General features: G+C 41.2%; 1 protein-coding gene across 3 annotated transcripts; it reads left to right on the forward strand.

Moving 5' to 3' along the window:
• Positions 1-5,172: 5,172 nt before the first annotated feature.
• On the forward strand, positions 5,173-13,241 carry si:ch73-233f7.1 (uncharacterized protein LOC100537710 homolog). Of its 3 annotated transcripts, none has more exons than XM_044126238.1 (5): positions 5,173-5,388; positions 6,760-9,351; positions 11,767-11,825; positions 11,982-12,109; positions 12,404-13,241. In XM_044126238.1, exons 2-5 carry the CDS (start codon positions 6,829-6,831, stop codon positions 12,754-12,756), a joined length of 3,063 nt encoding a protein of 1,020 aa, XP_043982173.1. In that variant the 5' UTR covers positions 5,173-5,388; positions 6,760-6,828; the 3' UTR covers positions 12,757-13,241. The 3 variants fall into 3 exon arrangements, with proteins under 3 accessions (XP_043982173.1, XP_043982174.1, XP_043982172.1); XM_044126239.1 differs by lacking the exon at positions 5,173-5,388 and having other exon boundaries at positions 6,138-9,147; positions 9,238-9,351; XM_044126237.1 differs by lacking the exon at positions 5,173-5,388 and having other exon boundaries at positions 6,138-9,351.
• Positions 13,242-19,166: the final 5,925 nt, after the last annotated feature.

Raw genomic sequence — 19,166 nt, forward strand, 5'->3', positions numbered from 1 at the left:
CTGCAACTGCACTGAAAGTTATATGGTTCTACAAAAATATTAGGTGGAGAATATTGTGAAGTGGATTTTTCTCTCCACAAATATGCACCACTATTTAAAAGCGCAACAAAGTCCGTGACTTTTTTGTTAAAATCAAGGTTTTTTCTTTTCTGGATAGTGTATACAAGTCTTAGTGTGTGAGAGAAGACAAGTTTGAAATCAATATTTTGTTACGCGTTTTGTTTGACTTTGGCTCCCCCTTGCGAATTTTCTTTGTCAGCATGAACATTTCTGAAATAATCCCCACACTGAACTGCAATCCCACCGCCTTTTTCACTTTTGAACTACTTTGTTGCTGAGATGTGCTATACAAATAAACATGACTTCACATAATATTTAGTCTTATGCAATATGTGTATAAAAATGCATTCATGGTATAATTAATTGACATAAAAAAAGCAAAACTATGAAAATAAAATTATTAAACTAAATGTTGCTACATAAAGATAAACAAAATGTCAACAAAAGCAATAAAAAAAAAGATGATTACAACACCCGTTGAAAGATATTATATTGAAATTTCTTTTCTGTGGACCTATAGTGTCCTGGAATGGTTGGGATGAAAGCTGAATTTTGCACTTATGATTTGATTTTCCATCCTTTGGACATTACACAGCATAATCGCCACTTATAGGATGAACCTATAAATCGGCCAGCAAATAAATTGGCTAGCAGAAACACTGGCCAGAAGATGAGTCGCCGATTTCCTTAATTCTGGGAGATTGCTGCTCAACTAATAATTAGCTACACATGATGCCGATCTTATCCACATATGTTATTTCGGCAAAAATCTAAAAATCAGCCACTGTCCTCTTTTGTTCTGGCGTGAGAGAGAGATTTGACTATGATGATGTCTGTGAAACGATAAAAGCTGATTCCTTTAATTCATAAGACCACTTCTAATATAGCGGGTGTATTGCAGCAACGGCCCAGGCTTTGTCAGGCTGTTTCTCTAAACTGCTCAAGTATCAATAGTGAATGTATCTGATTTCTTTACGTAACCAACGTTTATCTTATTACCGGTGCCCGCAATAGAAGAGGGGTCAATGGTAGCTGTGGGTTGGTAGCGGTGGTCTGGCGGCTCTTCCGCTAAACTGACACTTTAAGATTATGTAATACAACATTATAATTAACTTTAACTTGTCGCAACGAATATTTACAAGCCACCGTCTTCTTAATTCAGAGTCACTTGGAAATCCATGAAAACTTAAAAGCCTATTATATTTGGAAGACAACATTGCTCGTGGTATTGCTTTACTTGCTTCTGAAATAGACTGTCTTTCCTAGATGTCATGGTAACTCAAAGCGCAAGCAAGCAGGCCGCATTTCGCGCATGCGGATGTGACGTCACCGCTGCGGGCACAAAGAACCCATAAAGCATAGTGTGTTTTTTGTGTGTTTTTGTGTTTTTTGCAAATTTTAATCCTTTGTGAACCTATATAGCTTGATGCTTTGGTTGCAACCGAATTCTCCACGTTGGGACAATTAAAGATTTCATTTCTGTTCTAAGTGCTGTTGTGTGGTTATTATGTTATATTTTATATTTTTGGCATTGCTGATTTATTTTTTCTCAGTGATCACAGCTGTTAGTACTTGTGCATTTGATACATAGAAAATTTGTTTGGTTTAAACGTTTGTGTCTCTTTTGAATATAAAATCTATTCTCCAACGCCTTGTGTAATGGGATTGCCACTCACAAAATGGCGGAAACGTTGTCGTAACCAATCGCGTATTTATGGGGCAAAAATAAATCACTGCGGCAGTTATTCTTCTGCGTTTCACCAAGAAAGTGAGAGGAATTAAACAAATGCCCAGAAACAACACCAATAGCACTTCATAATATTTCCATTGATGTTGTACTTTATTATCATGTTGTGCGGGTTTAGTTTCCGGCGTCGGCGTAGCTCAGTGGTTACATCAAACATGAGGTTGTTCAAGTTTCTAACCAGCGGCCTAACAGCCGCGGGTTCGACCACGGGCGCTGTCCGATGTCTTTTTTTTATTTTTATTTTTTATATTGTTTATCTTAAGAGAAACGATAAACGATGGAAAAACGACATAATAATCCAGTTGTAAATGCAGGATTCCCCAAAACTATCTGGGTTCTTTCGCCGAAAAAAAAAAAAAAAAGACAAAAAAAAAAAGAAAAAGAAAAATGTGCTGAAAGAAACGGAAAAAAAAGCTTTAACTTTCTATGTTGTGAAAATTATTAAAATAGTCACCCACGATACTGAAAAGGACAAAGATATAAATGAAATTTATGAAAAAAAATGGAAAAGTACAATCTATAATCTCTGTTTGGGTTCCATGTGGGCTAGCCTGTAAATGACAAGGAAAAGTAAAAACTTCTCAAATTACAAACTAACTATTTAGAAGACATTTCTTTCTTTCTAGAATTACGATCTACAAGTCTTTTTAATAAGTAAATTCTCCATAAATAGCCGTTACACTGCGTAATGTCCAACAGGTGGCGCCATAAGTAAATGTAATGCTAAAGGCCTTAAAGTCACCAAACATGATCAGGTTAAATTTGACTCAATACCGTTTTAAATGTGATCAGTAAACATACTCATGCATTAATTTTGATTTCATTCAGCTGAATCAACTAATTTACCTGGGAGATGATTAATTAATATTTTAAGATGGGTAAATGAGCTGACCACATTCTTCATCAGATTTAGTTCAGGAACAATCTCAACATCCTCCTTTCCTGACCCCAGTCTAACAGACGTCCACCTCCTTTGACCCACAGCTGTCCTGTCAAACCTCAGATGTTTTGTCCTTGAATTATGGCAGAAAAATATAAATTCTCCCACAGCCAAGAGAAGAGGCAGCTGAAGAGACTCAGCAGAGCAAGCTGCTGCAGGTCCAGATGGTGTCAGCTCCAGAGTCCTTAAGGCCTGTGCAGAGCAGCTCTGTGGGATTCTGCAGCAACTCTTCAACCTTAGCTTGATTGAAGTGAAGGGTCTGTTGTGGAAGAATATCCTGTCTGGTTCTGCTACCAAAAAAACTCGCCCATCAGTCATCAATGACTCTAGACCTGTTGCCCTGACATCCCACACCATGAAGGTCCTGGAGAGACTCTTGTTGGCCCGCCAAACAAGCACACATCAGGACACTCTGGAAGTGTGGAGTTGAAGTTGAAGATGTCGTCATACACCTGCTTCAACAAACCCACTGGACGGTATTATACTGATAAATGTCCATTAGATGGCGCCATAGGATCGCGGATTAATAAAGGATTCGGGGTTTGTCATTGTTAAATATATTTTTTTATCTAGTCTAAACTGTTACACTGTTCAAAGTGTAACAAACAGGTAAGAAAACAATGGATGGATGGATGATGGAGATGTTAGGACAGAGGAAGTTTGTTAAACGCGGCAGTCACATTAACTAGAATTTTTGGTAGGATGAAGATAAAATTAAGCATTTGTTTTACAGAAGCCACTCCTGGTACGTCTGGTGTAAAAAATGGTGAGTATTTGTTAAAAAAAATAAAAAAAAATAAAAATAAATAAATAAATAAATAAATAAATAAATCTCATTCTCTTTGCTGAGTAGAGGTCTGGTATGCTGTGGAGCTGTACCCCATTAAAAGAAGCCAGCAATAACCCTGTTGAAGTGCTTTGCATCAAGGACTCGTTGAAATAACGTCACTCTTTATATTAAAAATCTGGTATATTCTAAACTGATGAATTGGTTGTTGGGCTGCACAGTGGCACAGTGGGTAGAACTGTTGCCTTGCAGCTAGGAAATCGAGATGCCTGGTTCTCTCACGGTTAGGTTAATCGAACTCTCTATATTCCCTTATAAGTGTGAGTTTGAACATGCATGGTTGTTCGTTACGTTTGTCCCCTCGGTGTCATGTGACCTGTGATAAGCACTAGCACCTTTCATGACCCTACAACAATAAACGTGTTAGATTATAGATGTATTAAACTTTACTAAGTATTATTATTATTATTATTATTATTATTATTATTATTATTATTATTATTATTATTATTATTATTATTATTATTATTATTATTATTATTATTATTATTATTATTATTATTATTATTACGTTAGAAAAATTCAACTTCATACACGTCTCCATTTCTGCACAGTCCCCAGTTGATGGCGCCATCGGATCACGAATGATTGTAATAAATCCGCTTGAATCGTCTATACGTCGTGGGCCGATGCAACACCACCAGCGATAAGTTGAAAACATTTTCTAAAATCCCAAACTTCTAGAGTATAAAAAAAATACAATTAAATCAAGCTTCTTGACACCATCTATTACCTTTCTTGATGCGTTGTTTCATCCTGTGACTCTCTACCGAGGCAGAAGTAACGGGTCACGGTCAGGTGGCTGTTGCGCATCAGCTCAGAGAAAGTAATGGGTCTCCTTTTGTCGGACAATGAGGTGAACCGGGCGATAGGGGCGGATGAGACCGGCTTAATGCTCCGTGTAATGCATGTTAATATCAGGCACCGAGGGGAGCACCGGACGAAGAGCTTTGGGATTATTTATCACAAAACATTTGTATTCTTCCGTTGGAGGACGCTTGATCCCGGATAGCTGTACACTAATCCTTCACTCCGTTAATTAAAAAGAAGTGGAAAGCAATGGAACTGGTGGTGGTGATTTTTCTCTCTCTCTCTCTCTTTTTTTTTCCAGAAATGTAATCATTTCTGGAGAAGCTTAACCATCTGTTTGAGGTTAAGTCTCCAAGCAGATTGTGTTTTCTGCTTATTTAAACCCAGGGATTTTTTTTTTTATTTCCTGAAGAGTGGGGGGTGTTGTATATCTGTGATTGTTGTTTGGGGAAGTGGGAGTAGCACTTTCTGCAACATTCTCTAAAGTAAGGACAGCACATGCGAGCAATGGTGAAAAGAAGTCAGACATCGATGATCTATTTATATTCCCGTAATTGTCCTGGTTGCTATTACGTAAAGCTCCGCAACAGATCTCAATTTGCTCTTGTGAAAGTAGAAATTTGGTTCGCTTAAGACGAAAAGAGCCCATCACTTCCTCCAATCGGGTCAAAGTGTAACAGGTGCATTTGATCAAATTCGACTAGGAAGGACAAAATGACAGTTTCCTGTTCTTTATTGACACAAATTTTCACTCACTAACAAGTGACTCGTCGTCCACAGTGCTGCTGTGGGGTCAAGGTAGTGCCGCAAGTCCCAGAAAGACACTTCCACATTTCACGCCACAGTTTTGCATTAGGATGCTACTCGTGTCTGTCTGGAGACGAACTTGGACTCACAAAGGCGTCATTTAATTCCTCCTCCCTCTCTATGTCGCCCTCTTTCTCTGCCGTTCAGCGGTTTTCTTGCAGGCCGGGATTAACACGGGTAAGATTAGATCCAAGCAAACATGTGCCTCGCTTCAGAGAGACTTTCTTGCTGACATAAACGATATGACGGTGCTTTCTTCCACCGGCGTTATTTATAATCTGATTTTAAGATTCCTCTGTTGGATTAGTCTGCATGTGAGCGTTTTGTCTCCCTCTTCAGAGGCTGTAAACCTTTGGGATATTTACTTGATCCTGGCTATAATACCTGATTAGAGACAAGTATGATTATGGCTTCATACCATAGCTTTTATGTTGATTGTGTTGATACATGTTCAGGTCTACTTAAGTGAATTAAAGTCGCGTAATTCGCATTTGCGTGGCTGTGCTGTCCAGTCAGGACCGTCCGTGTAATCATTTTAAGCCCAGGCACACTCATTTGAATGTTGATTAAAAATGAATATCCTGACCCATCAAAGATTCCTTTTGTAAAAGCCCATTTCGTGTGTGATGATTAATGAATGGGACTGTTTTGCAGTGTGGGCATTCATCTTCAAAGGCCTCTAATTAAAAAGCATTATGGAGTCCCGGGAGTCTGCTGGTAGCGACTAGTGGGCCTTTCGAGCAACGCAAAAGAAGGATGAAACACCTGTTATCTAAACAATACACTCAGTGAGTTTATTCTTTTTAAAAAAGCTACAACACTATCATGAGAAAACACTATTAAGTCATGTTGCCCATCACTGTCATCTTGCAGGACTCCCTGGACATCATTACAAATCCTGATCCGGTAAATGCAGCCTAGAAAGCGACCACTATCCGTTTCCTAATCCAAATCTGGCTTTGACGTCTGGACTCAAACATGCCCCCTTTCGTCTCTTTAATGGGTCAAAAAGGAGGATGTGAAAGGGTTAAACGTCTACCATAATTAGAGTCGCACTTATCGTCGACGTCCTCCAATACAGAGCAGCGCGGAGCAACGTCCACCCCCTCCATCTAGCTTTCTCTCCCTCCTTTTCTCTCTCAGTGTCATACGCACCGTCTCTCTCCCTCTCACTCTCTTCTCTCTCTGTCTTCTCTTTCTCTCTCTCTTTCTCTCTCTCTCCACACACACACACATATGAACACACACACGCCTGGAGACCCGCACACACGCGCGCGCCTTACCACCAGCTCCCCCGAGTGTCTAATACACTGGAAAATCAAAGCGCAAGCCTCCCCCCGTTCACACACCAGTGCTGCGCGTGGTGCACAGCACAGAGAGAGCCACCGTCTTTCTCCTTTCGCTTGCTGTTCTTTCATCTGCAGTTTCCCCACAAAGTTTTATACACTGATAGATGTTAGAAACTTTTCATCTTGCGACATACATATGTATTTTTTGTATCTGGACAAACTCTTTTAGGTTTATCTAATTTGATTTTAAACTTCGCAGCTTTAATGGTGACAGGCTTTAAGAGGTAAAGCATGTCTGGATAAGCTCATCTTTACGCACGCCGCGGACATGGAGCGTACACTCTGCAGAGGCTGCTGGGTTCCGGTGACTGGTCTGGTCATATGTCTGCTGCTGTGTGCGTGTGTGGTGGACCTGGTACTTGCACAGATTCGGTACTCCATCCCCGAGGAGCTGGATCACGGGGCATTTGTGGGCAACATCGCAGAAGACCTGGGTCTGGATGTGGCCAGGCTCTCAGCGCGAAGGTTTCGCATCGTCTCCGGCGCCAAGAAACAGTATTTAGAAGTGAACTTGGAGAATGGAATCCTCTTTGTTAACGAAAAGATAGACAGAGAGGAGCTGTGTGAAAGAAGCCCAAGCTGTTTTCTACACCTACAAGTTGTCATTGAAAACCCGTTAGAACTGTACAGAGTGGAAGTGGAGATTTTAGATGTCAACGACAACTCCCCCAGCTTCCCGTGGACTGAGTTCAATCTCGACATCACAGAGTCTGCTGCGCCCGGCTCACGCTTCCCTTTAGAGAGCGCACAGGACCAGGACGTGGGCACCAACTCTCTGCGCTCCTACCAGCTGAGCGCAAACCAGCACTTTGTGCTCAACATCCAGACGCGCAATGACGGCAGCAAGTTTGCCGAGCTGGTGCTGGATACGCCGCTTGACAGGGAGCAGCAAAAAAGGCACGAAATGGTTCTTACTGCTTTTGATGGAGGTTCACCTGAACGCTCTGGGACAGCGCTAATAACGATCACTGTGTTAGATGCCAACGATAACGTGCCTGTCTTTGACCGCTCGGTTTATAGGGCGAGCTTGGTGGAAAACGCACCCAGGGGAACGCTGGTGCTGAAGTTAAACGCCACAGACTTGGACGAAGGCTCGAATGGGGAAGTCACATACGCGTTTAGCGGGCACGCACCTCTTAAGGTGCGTGAATTGTTCAGCGTGGACCCCTATATGGGGGAGATACGTGTGAAGGGCGTTGTGGACTACGAGAAAGCCAGTGTGTATGAACTGTACGTTCAAGCAAAAGACAGAGGACCGTCGGCTGTGGCAGTACACAGTAAGGTACTGGTGGACATCCTGGATGTGAATGACAACGCCCCCGAAGTTATCCTCACATCAGTGTCCACACCTGTCCAGGAGGACGCGTCGCCTGGCACAGTAATAGCTGTGATCAGCGTCATGGACCGAGATTCGGGAGAGAACGGGAACGTGGACTGTCAGATTCCGAATAATGTCCCCTTTCAGCTCCACTCATCTTTTAAAAACTATTACACGCTGGTGACAAGCGAGCCGCTGGACAGAGAGACTGTGTCTGAGTTCAACATCACACTTACAGCCAGAGACTTGGGCTCCCCTTCACTCTCTACCAGGAGAACAATTCTAGTTCAAGTGTCTGACATAAACGACAACCCCCCGCGGTTCTCTCAACCTTCATACACAGTTTATGTGACCGAGAATAACGCCCCCGGCGCTTCCATTTGCTCTGTCTCTGCATTCGACCCAGATTCTAACCAGAACGCATATCTGTCTTATTCCATTCTGGAGGGTCAAATTCAGGGCATGCCCGTGTCCACTTATGTCTCCATCAACTCCGACAACGGCAACATATACGCACTGCGCTCTTTCGATTATGAGCAACTTCGAAACTTTCAGATTCTGGTACAGGCGCAGGACGCTGGCTTCCCCCCTCTCGCCAGCAATGTCACGGTCAACGTGTTTGTTCTGGACCAGAATGACAACGCGCCTGTCATTGTGTCCCCGCTGCCCAAGAACGGCTCTGTTGCCACGGAGGTGGTTCCGCGCTCTGTGGACGCGGGGTATTTGGTTACCAAAATCACAGCGTTAGACGCAGACGCAGGGCAAAACTCCCGGCTGTCTTACCAGGTTATTCAGGCGACTGATCCGGGCTTATTCAGCGTGGCTCTATATACGGGCGAAATCAGGACCATTCGCCGATTAGTGGAGGAAGACGCAACAAGACAAAGATTAGTAATATTGATCAAGGACAACGGACAGCCGCCGCTCTCTGCCACAGCCTCTATTGTCCTCACAGTTGTAGACAGCGTGCCTGAGTCGCTGTCAGATTTCGGAGATCTAACACTCAGCCCGAAACCCCCCTCAAACCTTGCCTTGTATCTCATCGTGTCACTCAGCACAATATCTTTAATATTCCTGGTGGCCATCATCGTGCTGGCTGCTGTTAAGTGCTACAAGGACCGGGAGACCCACAGCGGTTACAACCTGCCCCCCTTAGCCTGCTGCTGCTGCGGGGGGTTTCAGCCAGAGCCGCCCCCGGAGGTGTTCAAAAAATCAAACCTCAACTTGCAGATTTCATCCTCGTCCAAAGTACCCACGAACTGCATGGAGGTGAATGGAAATAGCAGTTTTTCTCAGTCATATTGTTATAAAGCCTGTCTGACCCCCGAATCAGCCAAAAGTGACTTTATGTTTCTGAAGCCGTGCAGCCCGAGCAGCACGCCGAGGAACAACGAGGCGAAGAACGCGGACAACTCGTGGAACGCGCACAGCCGGAGCGCATCTGTGAACAACGGAGCTACAACTCCGAACGAGGTGAGCACGACATCGGAGAAATAATACAGGAGTTTAAACTGTGCTTTGTTACTTCATTTTACTTCCTTCTCTGTAACAACGCGCCAGAGTGACATTTCATCTCTTGAAGGTCACATTACGCGTGCCACACAGGTGTGAAGTCAAACCTAAAAACCCCCAAAACAAAACAAAACCCAACAACAAAATGAAATGAAATAAAAATATTTTAAGTGATTTTGTTTTCACTGTGTCTTAGGATTTTTTTTTATTTTTATTTTATATTTTTAAGACGAGAGGCTAATTTATCTCAATTTTGAAATCCGTGGTAATGTTTCCCCTTCGCGGAATGAAATGACATGACGCGAAATTACATTTTAATTGACAAGTTAATGAAAGTGTGAAGCACCGTCTTGCGTGGAGCGTAAGCTGCGCACGGACCGTGACTTAGAATGAAGTGAGATGTCACTTACAGTACAGGAGAGGTGGGAGGGAAGGGGGCTCCGCTTTCAGTCTTAATAATAATAATTGTAGTGTTTTCTTATAATACATGAACTAAAAGGGAATCGATGTTACTTGTGCGAATAATCACTGGGTGTCTCTGCCAATAATTGTCAGGGAATGAGGCTGCACGCGCACCTGCTTCCAGCACCTGAATGTGAGCACAAATTCAAGGTTAAAGGCATTAGTTTGGTTACATGCAGTTATTGTTGGCTTTCCCTGATGCCTTCTCGCTCTCATGCTAACAATATGGGACATATAACCCCACTAACTATGCCTCAAGGGCAAAAGCAACAACCGGGCTGCACTATCAACAATGTAGCGTATTCGCAGAGGGGCGGGGGTGTCAATTATTGATGAGAAATGGCAAACAGGCGGTTTCGGAAAGACAGAGTAGGACATCGCAGAAGGGAAGGTGGGGGGGGTGGGGGGGGGGGGATGCAAGGAGAAGGGGATGGGAGGTGGAGGGGGTGGGGGAAGAAAGGGGTGCAAGGACATGGCCGGACTGAGACGTGGACTGCCTGTAGATCTGTCCGGTGTTGTCCTTTGTATGAGAGGGGGTGAGGAGGGAGGGAGATACGCCGATCGAGGGTGGGAGGAGAGAGAGGGGAAGGGTGTAATCGAAGAAGAGGGAGTGAAGGAGACAAGGAGAGAGGGCATTTACGGCAAAAGGATGTGTAGACCGGTGTTTTCTAATCCTAACAGACGGGGCATCAGAGCATAAACGTGTGCGTAATGCTGATTTTTGTCACCCTGATTTCCTGAAAAAAATAAATCCTTGAGGCACAAAGAGTCAGAGTGCTCGCACTAAACTCCACCAGGCAGAAGAGGGGAGGGGAGAAATGTCACTGGCACAAACACCTCTGGCCACGAGAGGGATTTTGAGGTCACGCTGATTGTTCCGCCCGCAGCTATGGACCTTCTGGAGAAAGTGCCCTTCCTCTCGCTAATTGGTTCCAGTAATTCACCCAGAGTCCCTGCTCGTGCGCTCAGACGAGTCCTACGTAAGGTCGTCGATGACAAAGGAATAAAAAAAAAAGAAAGAAAAAGACAACTCACAAAGAAACTACTTGAGCGTTGCATAAAGCGAATGCACAGGCGTACCTGAGTTGATGGATTGGAGGTGAAAAGGAAGATTAAATACACGTCCAAGCGTGGTAAGCAAACAGGACAGGTGGGGTGAGTGAACGTGCGCTCCAAACTGCGCCGTACGCGTGCAGAGTCGTGCACTTGATTCAGCGAGGGCGGCAAACTTTTCCAAGGCTCTCTGAGAGACTTTTAATTAAAAACCTTGCTCGAGGAGCATCAGAAAAATATTAATGAAAAACGATGCATAAAGTCCACAAAACAATGACGTGTGTAATTTTCTTAATTTTTTTTTTCCCGGGTACGCGTTCCTTTGAAGATTAAAATCATGTTTCGTTTCATCCCTGTAGGGTTCTAATTGGTTTTTATGCGTAGTTGGCGAGGAGACTATTTTGAATGCCGATTTTAATAATACGCTTACGTCGCACTCCCTCTGTTAACAACTTTAGATGGACTAATCAAGCGTTGAATGCATAATGTGAGCTCCAAGTCCGAAAAAGTCCCGAGGTTGCTTTCCGTTAGCTTCCAGTTTTCCGCTCCACAATAGAGGATAAAAGTGAAAGTTGGCCATTGCCGAGAGCGCCTAGGAAAAAAAAAAGGTGCGCTTTTCCATAGATCCACAAGGCGGCAGTCAGATTCCATGTGGAATAATCCACCATTTCAAGACAGACACAATAGAATGCTCCAGTCCTTTTTCAATGACCTCTATGATCTATGAGGGTGAAGTGGACGGAAGGCCTTCTTTTAGACGGGTTCTGATAAGGCTTGTGAAAATAGATGTTCTTCATGAAGCTGCAGAAATATATTTCAGTCAAATTTTGATGAAGTGCTGACATATCTTTGTCCTTGCAGCTGAAGCAGCCAAACACAGACTGGACTCTCACGAAGACCCAGAACTCTTCCATCAAAAGGTATCATTGTGACTTAAGTAGCTGGTATGCTAAACAATGTTGCATTTCCTTACATTCATTAAGTACATTTTCTGAATTGTAAATGTTTATAAAAAGAAAAAAAAACACCTTTTAAACCATTTTTAAAACTGTTGAATGAATGTGACTTTTTCATAGTTACAACTCTATCAATATGGATGGCACACTTATGCGTAAGGCAATGCATGCAGACCCAGAGAACTATGTCACTTCAATGGCACCTGGACAATACTGGACTTGGGGAACTCAAATGAAGGGCATGAAAGGTAAGATTTCAGATATGTTGGGAGTGAAGTGGCCTTTAATGAAACTGTATACTCTGCCAATTAAAGTTAATGACAGATTTCCCTGCTTTCTTGTCAAAGACACCATGTTGAGCATCATTTATGTTTAGTTTTATCGTGTAATAAAACTTTTTTCTCTTATATTGAGTTGTTTTTTTGGTAGAACTACGAAACCCAGATTTGCATGAGATTGGTATAAATGAATATAGTTGTGTCATAATAATGATAGTTTTTGCATAATAAGCAGTTGTTTCTTCTTGCTTGGTCTTTCTGCAGACTACAAAATGTCTCCATCAGCTAGTGGGATTCCTTCTCGGCCCTGGACTCCTCGATGCACGCCTCCTCCACAACAGCAGCAGCAGCAGCAGCAGCCATCGATTCCCTCACATCCGCACCCACATCCACATCCACATCCACATCCACATCCACACCCACACCCACCACCTGACTATCACCACAATGTGTACATTCCCGGAACTCCGTCAGGCTTCTGCACCCTGCGGCCAACAGCGCAGCGAAGTGAACTGGACGTCCACAATTCTTTCTCCACGTTTGGCAAGAAACGGCGTCTTCAGATGTCTCCGCAAGGGGAAGCCGCGGTGATAAATAATGATCTGTACAATGACTGACACTCCAACTGTTGACCTAATTGGCGAAGAAACTGAGAAAAATAAGTGCAACAATATTTTGCCGTTTTTAAATGGTATGAAAGCTAAGATGACGAGAAAACCACAGGTGAATATTAATATTTAATGGACATTCTCTTTTGGAGAAATCTCATGGCTCTTAATCTAACTTACCACTGCAACACTGTCAATGTGTCTACCTGTTATTATATTATCTTTACTACAGTTATTTTGATCGTAATTATTATTTAGACAATCAAAGTGCAGCTCAATTCCATTCAAAAAGCAAACGTAGATCACTATTTTGCACATCTATTTTTTTTCTTTTTTGTATCTTTATTTGCTAGCAAAGCTTGTGTAAATATGACAAATATTATGTAAATGTATATGCAAGCTGCACTAAGATGCAAGCTACTCTAACAAGGGGCTATTTCCCCCCACCCCACACATGTACTGTACACATTTATGAAATTAAAGTATTTTTTTCACTTTGTCTTTCCTCATTTTTAGGAAGCAAAAGTTCAACTCAAAACAAAACTTGCACAGATAAATCACTTAAGCGCAGGTCCCACAGATCGAATTTAATTAGCCTCAGTCAATTATTTTTGGGGTGAAAAAGTTCTGCAGCCGCTCCTACAAGGCTGGGAAGCTTTTCGCCCTGGTAAGCTGTTTTCTGCAGTGAGGAATAAACATGGTAAAATGCTAACATATGCTAATTGGAGCACTTGCATTTCCATTTGCCCGCAGAGAATACTGGGGTTCATTAACTGAACAAACAGAACCTTCTCCCTCGAAATATCACTTTAATTAAGACCACGAACACGAATACAAGTGTCAGGGGAAGCACAAGGATCAACTCCAAATGCCACACCTGAATAAAAAAAGCCACAGGGGCCTGTGGCTTCTTTTTCTCTCTCTCTGCCCTTTTGCGTTGTACTTGTCAGGGTATTAGCTCCCACCAGCAACAGATGAGAGTGGGCCAGTGGCCAGAAATGAGCAGTGAAATTAGGTCGCCCTGTGGCTCGGATTGAAAATAATTTTGTTAATAAGGAAACCAGTGTCCATAGAGAGCATGGGGGGAGCCTGCTAACCTTCTCTGCTGTAAGGTGATCCACTGGGACGTCTAAAGGGGAAGCCATATTTAGGTCAGCTCTATTTATTTTCAGAGGAGCAATGAGCGGTGCTGCACTTTTTTTAAACAGCAATTTGGGAGAGTTTTTCTTTTAACTTGTTGCAACTTTAAAGTTAGAAATGCATTGGAAAACATATTTTCTTGACTGAAATGGATGATTTCAGTCAAGAGTCTCAAATACCAAGATAAAAAATGATTACACACTCTTTGGTTATAAAGTTGTAATTAAGTGCAATACTCGAAGTAATAGTTATAAAGCATATCAAAGCATATACAGATCAAACAGAGGAAGCCTGTCGCACTTCTGAACAATCCTGGTCACTTGACCTGGGAGCTGTCCTTCTGCAGGTGCTGAAACGTCAGTGACATTTGTCCTCTCCTATCCAACTGCAATTTATGCATTCCTCCACCAGAGGGCGGATGAACACTGTGCTTAATGCCCACTCATATGGAGACATCCATTCTAAGAATTACATACAATTCATATTATATAAACTTAAAAATAAATTTATCCAAAACGCTCGGAAAACGTCTACATCTTAAATGTATGCGACTTATATCTTTTAGCTAAATATGTATAAAGTAACACATTTTAAAATGTAAATAGTATAAATGAAACTAAACTTAATTGGGCTTCATGGGGCTCACGTAGTTTCTCTCTTAGCTCAAAGGTAAGGACAATTGTTAATTTTTTTCCCATATCAGTATGACCTTTAAAATAAAATCAAGTTACATTTCTATATTTGTCACCTAAAGTAATGATGATAACAACAACCACAAAATCAATACAAAGCAAAGAATAATTACTGATACTGGCTGTTGTGGTGGCAGAGTTCATATTTTGGCTACTTTGTCAAGTTAAGTACTATTGGTTATCTCAGTGTAAAGGTGATTTATTCCACTATTGAGAAACATTGTGTGGTTTTAAAGTTTACAATTCAAATCAAATCATATTCAGATTAAAAATTAATACCATAGAATTATGTTTCTGAATGAAACAGATGATATTGTGAAAATGTAAACTCTACTTTTCAGCTGTTTTAGATTAAAGCAAAAATGTTTTCTAATCTTTAAGGACTTTCAGTTCATACAATTGTCTCTATGAACCTTAGTTATTTGCAACTACAAACCGCCTTGATTTATTATCATGACCTGATTCATTGTCATGACATTAAATGTAGTAAATATAGACTCTGTGAAAGAATTGTTTTGAGCTACAATGGAATCGTGTTATTCCAGCAGATGGCATCATTGAGTAAGAATCTTTTAGGAAAAGCCAGTGATGCAACATCAAAGAAGTGTAAAATCATGGCTCTGTTTTATAAAAGATACAGACCAATGATGTGCCAGGAAAGAGCAGGATTAAAACAAGATGAATTTGGATGCTAATCTAAAACTCTCATCTGTTTTACCATCACTTGTCATCACAATTGTTCTTTAGTCATTCCTACAGTTTGCATTCAAATCTAATAAACTTTGTCAAACAAGTAACAATAAAATCTTGGAAAAAAAAAAAAAAACTACAAACATTTGCTTCAGAAAGGAACCAAAATTAACGTGGCTATTTAATTGCAACCGTTAATATTAATCCGTATTAAGTCTCAAATACCAAGATTGTATTATATTCTTGAAGTAATATCAGCAGTCTACTGTCTGGTGCTAGTAGGGTATCACTTATTACAGAAAATTAAGCCTTAAAAGCCTGGAACTGATTAAAGTTGTTTAGGAAGGAAATACTGTGAGCAGTTTTGTACTTTACGGACCACTATGATGTGATTCATATACTTCATAAACAAATTATTACAGTGTTATGTGTTACTTAAAATCACATTTAGTAAGTAAATATTAAATGGGAATTCTAGAGACCTTATGGCAACCTGAAGGTGAACCCAAATAACCTGCTGTGAAGTAATTTTAGGGATTTAGTGGATTGTGTCTACAAGGAAAATGTTAATTACAGTTTGACTTTAGTAAAGCATTCTATTTTATGTGCTATGTGTCATTAAAAAAAAAAGTGTTGTAAATATATAATTAATGTTCAGGAACAGATTGGGCCAACAAAACTGGGTGATGAAACTTCAAGTTTAAAATATTTTTGATTCACAGCACAAGATGATTTAGCCCTACAGAAGAAAAAAAAAAAAAAATAGAAACACATTCATCACGTGGAAATGTTTCTGTTGTTTCGTCACCAAAACATTGGTGATAATATGGAAATAATTTGACCATCAAGGATTAACTGTATTGTGTTTGCACAATTTCAAGAATGCAAAACAAACAAATCAAAACATTTTACTTCAAGGCCAGGGTGATGGATGTAAGCTACAAATATAATTAATATGCAAGGATATTGTTAATACCCATTTATGTTTTCTTGTTATATTTTCATAGGAAGATGCGTTCCAAAAACCTTTTATAATCTTTTAAAGAGTGTTATAAACAATTTATAAACATCCCTGTACCTCTGTCAGCAATTTGGAAACTGAGGAATACTACATAAGCTCATTGTACACAAGTTATAACAAAATCCATTCATTTTTAGAATTCAAAATCAAAACATTTTAAACTAAATTCACATTCACTATGCTATCTTTTGTAAAGTTTAAGGAGAACCGTTCAAAACGCCACGTTCAAATTAACATATTGTCATGTCATATAATAACGTAATGCTTGCAGCCTGAAGGTTGATGTCCTTTTGTCCATCTCTTTGGTGAAATGAACTGCAATTAGGCTGGATTTTCTCTAAACCTACTGTCATTTGCCAAAATAAAATAAAATAAAATAAAATAAAATAAAATAAAATAAAATAAAATAAAATAAAATAAAATAAAATAAAATAAAATTGAGAGATGGATGAAGGAACAGACTTACAAGTGCTCCCCATTTTTTTTAAGTATTTCAAAGCGTAGTCATTTAGCGCAACAAACCGGGTACCTGCTGTATGCTAATAACAGTTCCCTTGTTCATTTTATACCACAGGAGTCATGGAGAATGGTGCATCAGGGGAAGATCACACACAAAACCACAAATGAGTCATTCTTCTAAAAACATACAGAAGATTTGGAAAATGATCCCTACAGTTTGAGGGGCGTTGGGCACATGGTGTCACTGTTGAACACTACAGCAAAAAAGCCGTCTTCTTTCTTGAAATCACGACACACCTTTTTGCACTGGATGTATCGAACACAGTGCTCTCTGGATGCTTTCATGATTTAACTAAGTCCGCATGCCCATTTTATCTTTTCCCCTTGTGTTTATGTGGAGATTTCTGCAAAACTTTAAAATCAACAAAGGAACAATAATTGATTTATTTTTTACGCCCTTTTGAAGGAAAGATGGCATATTGGGCCTCTGTCTTTGTCTTGGCTGCACTGTGGCCCGGCGCTTTGTCTGTGACACGGTACTCTATTGCCGAGGAGATGGAGAGGGGTTCCGTTGTGGCTAATCTTGCTGCGGATTTGGGACTTGAGCTTGGAGGTTTGGCACAACGAGAGGTAAAACTCGATATCTTCACAAACAAAAAATATCTAGACTTTAACAAAAAGACTGGGGAGCTTTACATCGTTGAAAGAATAGACAGAGAATATCTTTGCCCAGCGAAGCCAACATCTTGCTTTTTAAAGCTTGATTTCATCATCGAGACCCCACTACGCATCTTCAACATTGAGCTCGGAATAACAGATATAAATGATAACGCCCCACATTTTCGAAGAGACAGAGTAGAGCTAGACGTTTCAGAATCCGCCACGCCGGGGGAGAGATTCTCACTGCCCAACGCTGTAGATCCAGATGTTGGCATAAATACGATTAAAACATACAAACTTAGCACCAGTGACCATTTTACCATAGAAATTCAGACTGGCAGTGACGGAACTCAGTACGTAGATTTGGTATTAACGAAATCTTTAGACAGAGAGGAGAAAGCTGTGCATAAATTAATCCTGACCGCTGTGGACGGAGGAGTCCCTGTGCGTTCGGGTACTGCCAACATTATAGTAAGAGTACAAGACACAAACGATAACGCTCCTCAGTTTGACAAGCAGACGTACACAGTAAACATGGCAGAAAATACTCCGATTGGAACTCTGGTCGTTGATCTTAACGCTACTGATCTCGACGAGGGGAGTAATTCAGAGATTGTGTACGCATTCACTCTTTACACGTCGGAAAAAACGCAAGACGTCTTCACGCTGAATCCCAACACAGGAGAGATAACAGTTAAAGGAACCATAGATTATGAAGATATGAAATTTTACGAGATGCACATTGAAGCAAAAGATAAAGGAGCACAACCCCTGCTGGGGCAGTGTAAAATAGTGGTTCACGTGACAGATATGAACGATAATTTTCCTGAAATTACTGTGCAGTCTGTGAAAAACACAGTACCTGAAAATGTACCTGTAGGAACTGTTATCGCGCTGGTAGGCATAAGTGACCGAGATACAGGTGATAACGGAAAAATAAACATCTTCATACACGAGGCCATACCGTTTATTCTTAACAAATCATTAGACAGACCCACACATTATAACCTGATAGTATCTGAGCCATTAGATCGGGAAAAGGTATCTGAATACGACATAACACTAATTGCTAGAGATACAGGTACACCTCCCCTATCAGACAATGAAACAATAACCGTGCACCTGCTTGATGTTAATGATAACGCGCCACAATTTCCCCAGTCATTTTATACCATACGTGTCATGGAGAATAACGCACCTAGCTCCTTGCTCAGCTCACTCACTGCATTTGATCCTGACCTCCATGAAAACCAGTATCTAGTTTATTTCATCATAGAGAAGGAGATTGCCAACACCTCCATGTCTATGCTGTTCTCCATCAATCCAGAGAATGGGAATCTTTATGCACTAAAGACTTTTGACTATGAGATTGAGAAGGAGTTTCTTTTCCACATTGAGGCCAGAGACTCTGGTTCTCCTCCTCTCAGCAGTAATGTGACCGTCCACATCATCGTTGTTGACCAAAATGACAACGCTCCAGTTATTGTCTCTCCTTGGCGAGCTCATGGCTCAGTGGTGGAGGAGAAGATCCCCAGATCTACTGATAAAGGATCCCTGGTGGCTAAAGTGATCGCCTTAGACACAGACTCTGTGCACAACTCTCGGATTACCTACCAGTTTCTCCAGGTGACTGATGCTTCCTTGTTCAGCTTGGACCAATACAACGGAGAGATCAGGACTATGAGGATGTTCAGTTACAAAGACTCGCGCCACCACAGACTGGTTGTTGTTGCCAAGGACAACGGGGAGCCAGCTCT

The sequence above is a fragment of the Gambusia affinis genome, linkage group LG09 (assembly GCF_019740435.1).
Source record: "Gambusia affinis linkage group LG09, SWU_Gaff_1.0, whole genome shotgun sequence".
Lineage (NCBI taxonomy): Eukaryota > Metazoa > Chordata > Actinopteri > Cyprinodontiformes > Poeciliidae > Gambusia > Gambusia affinis.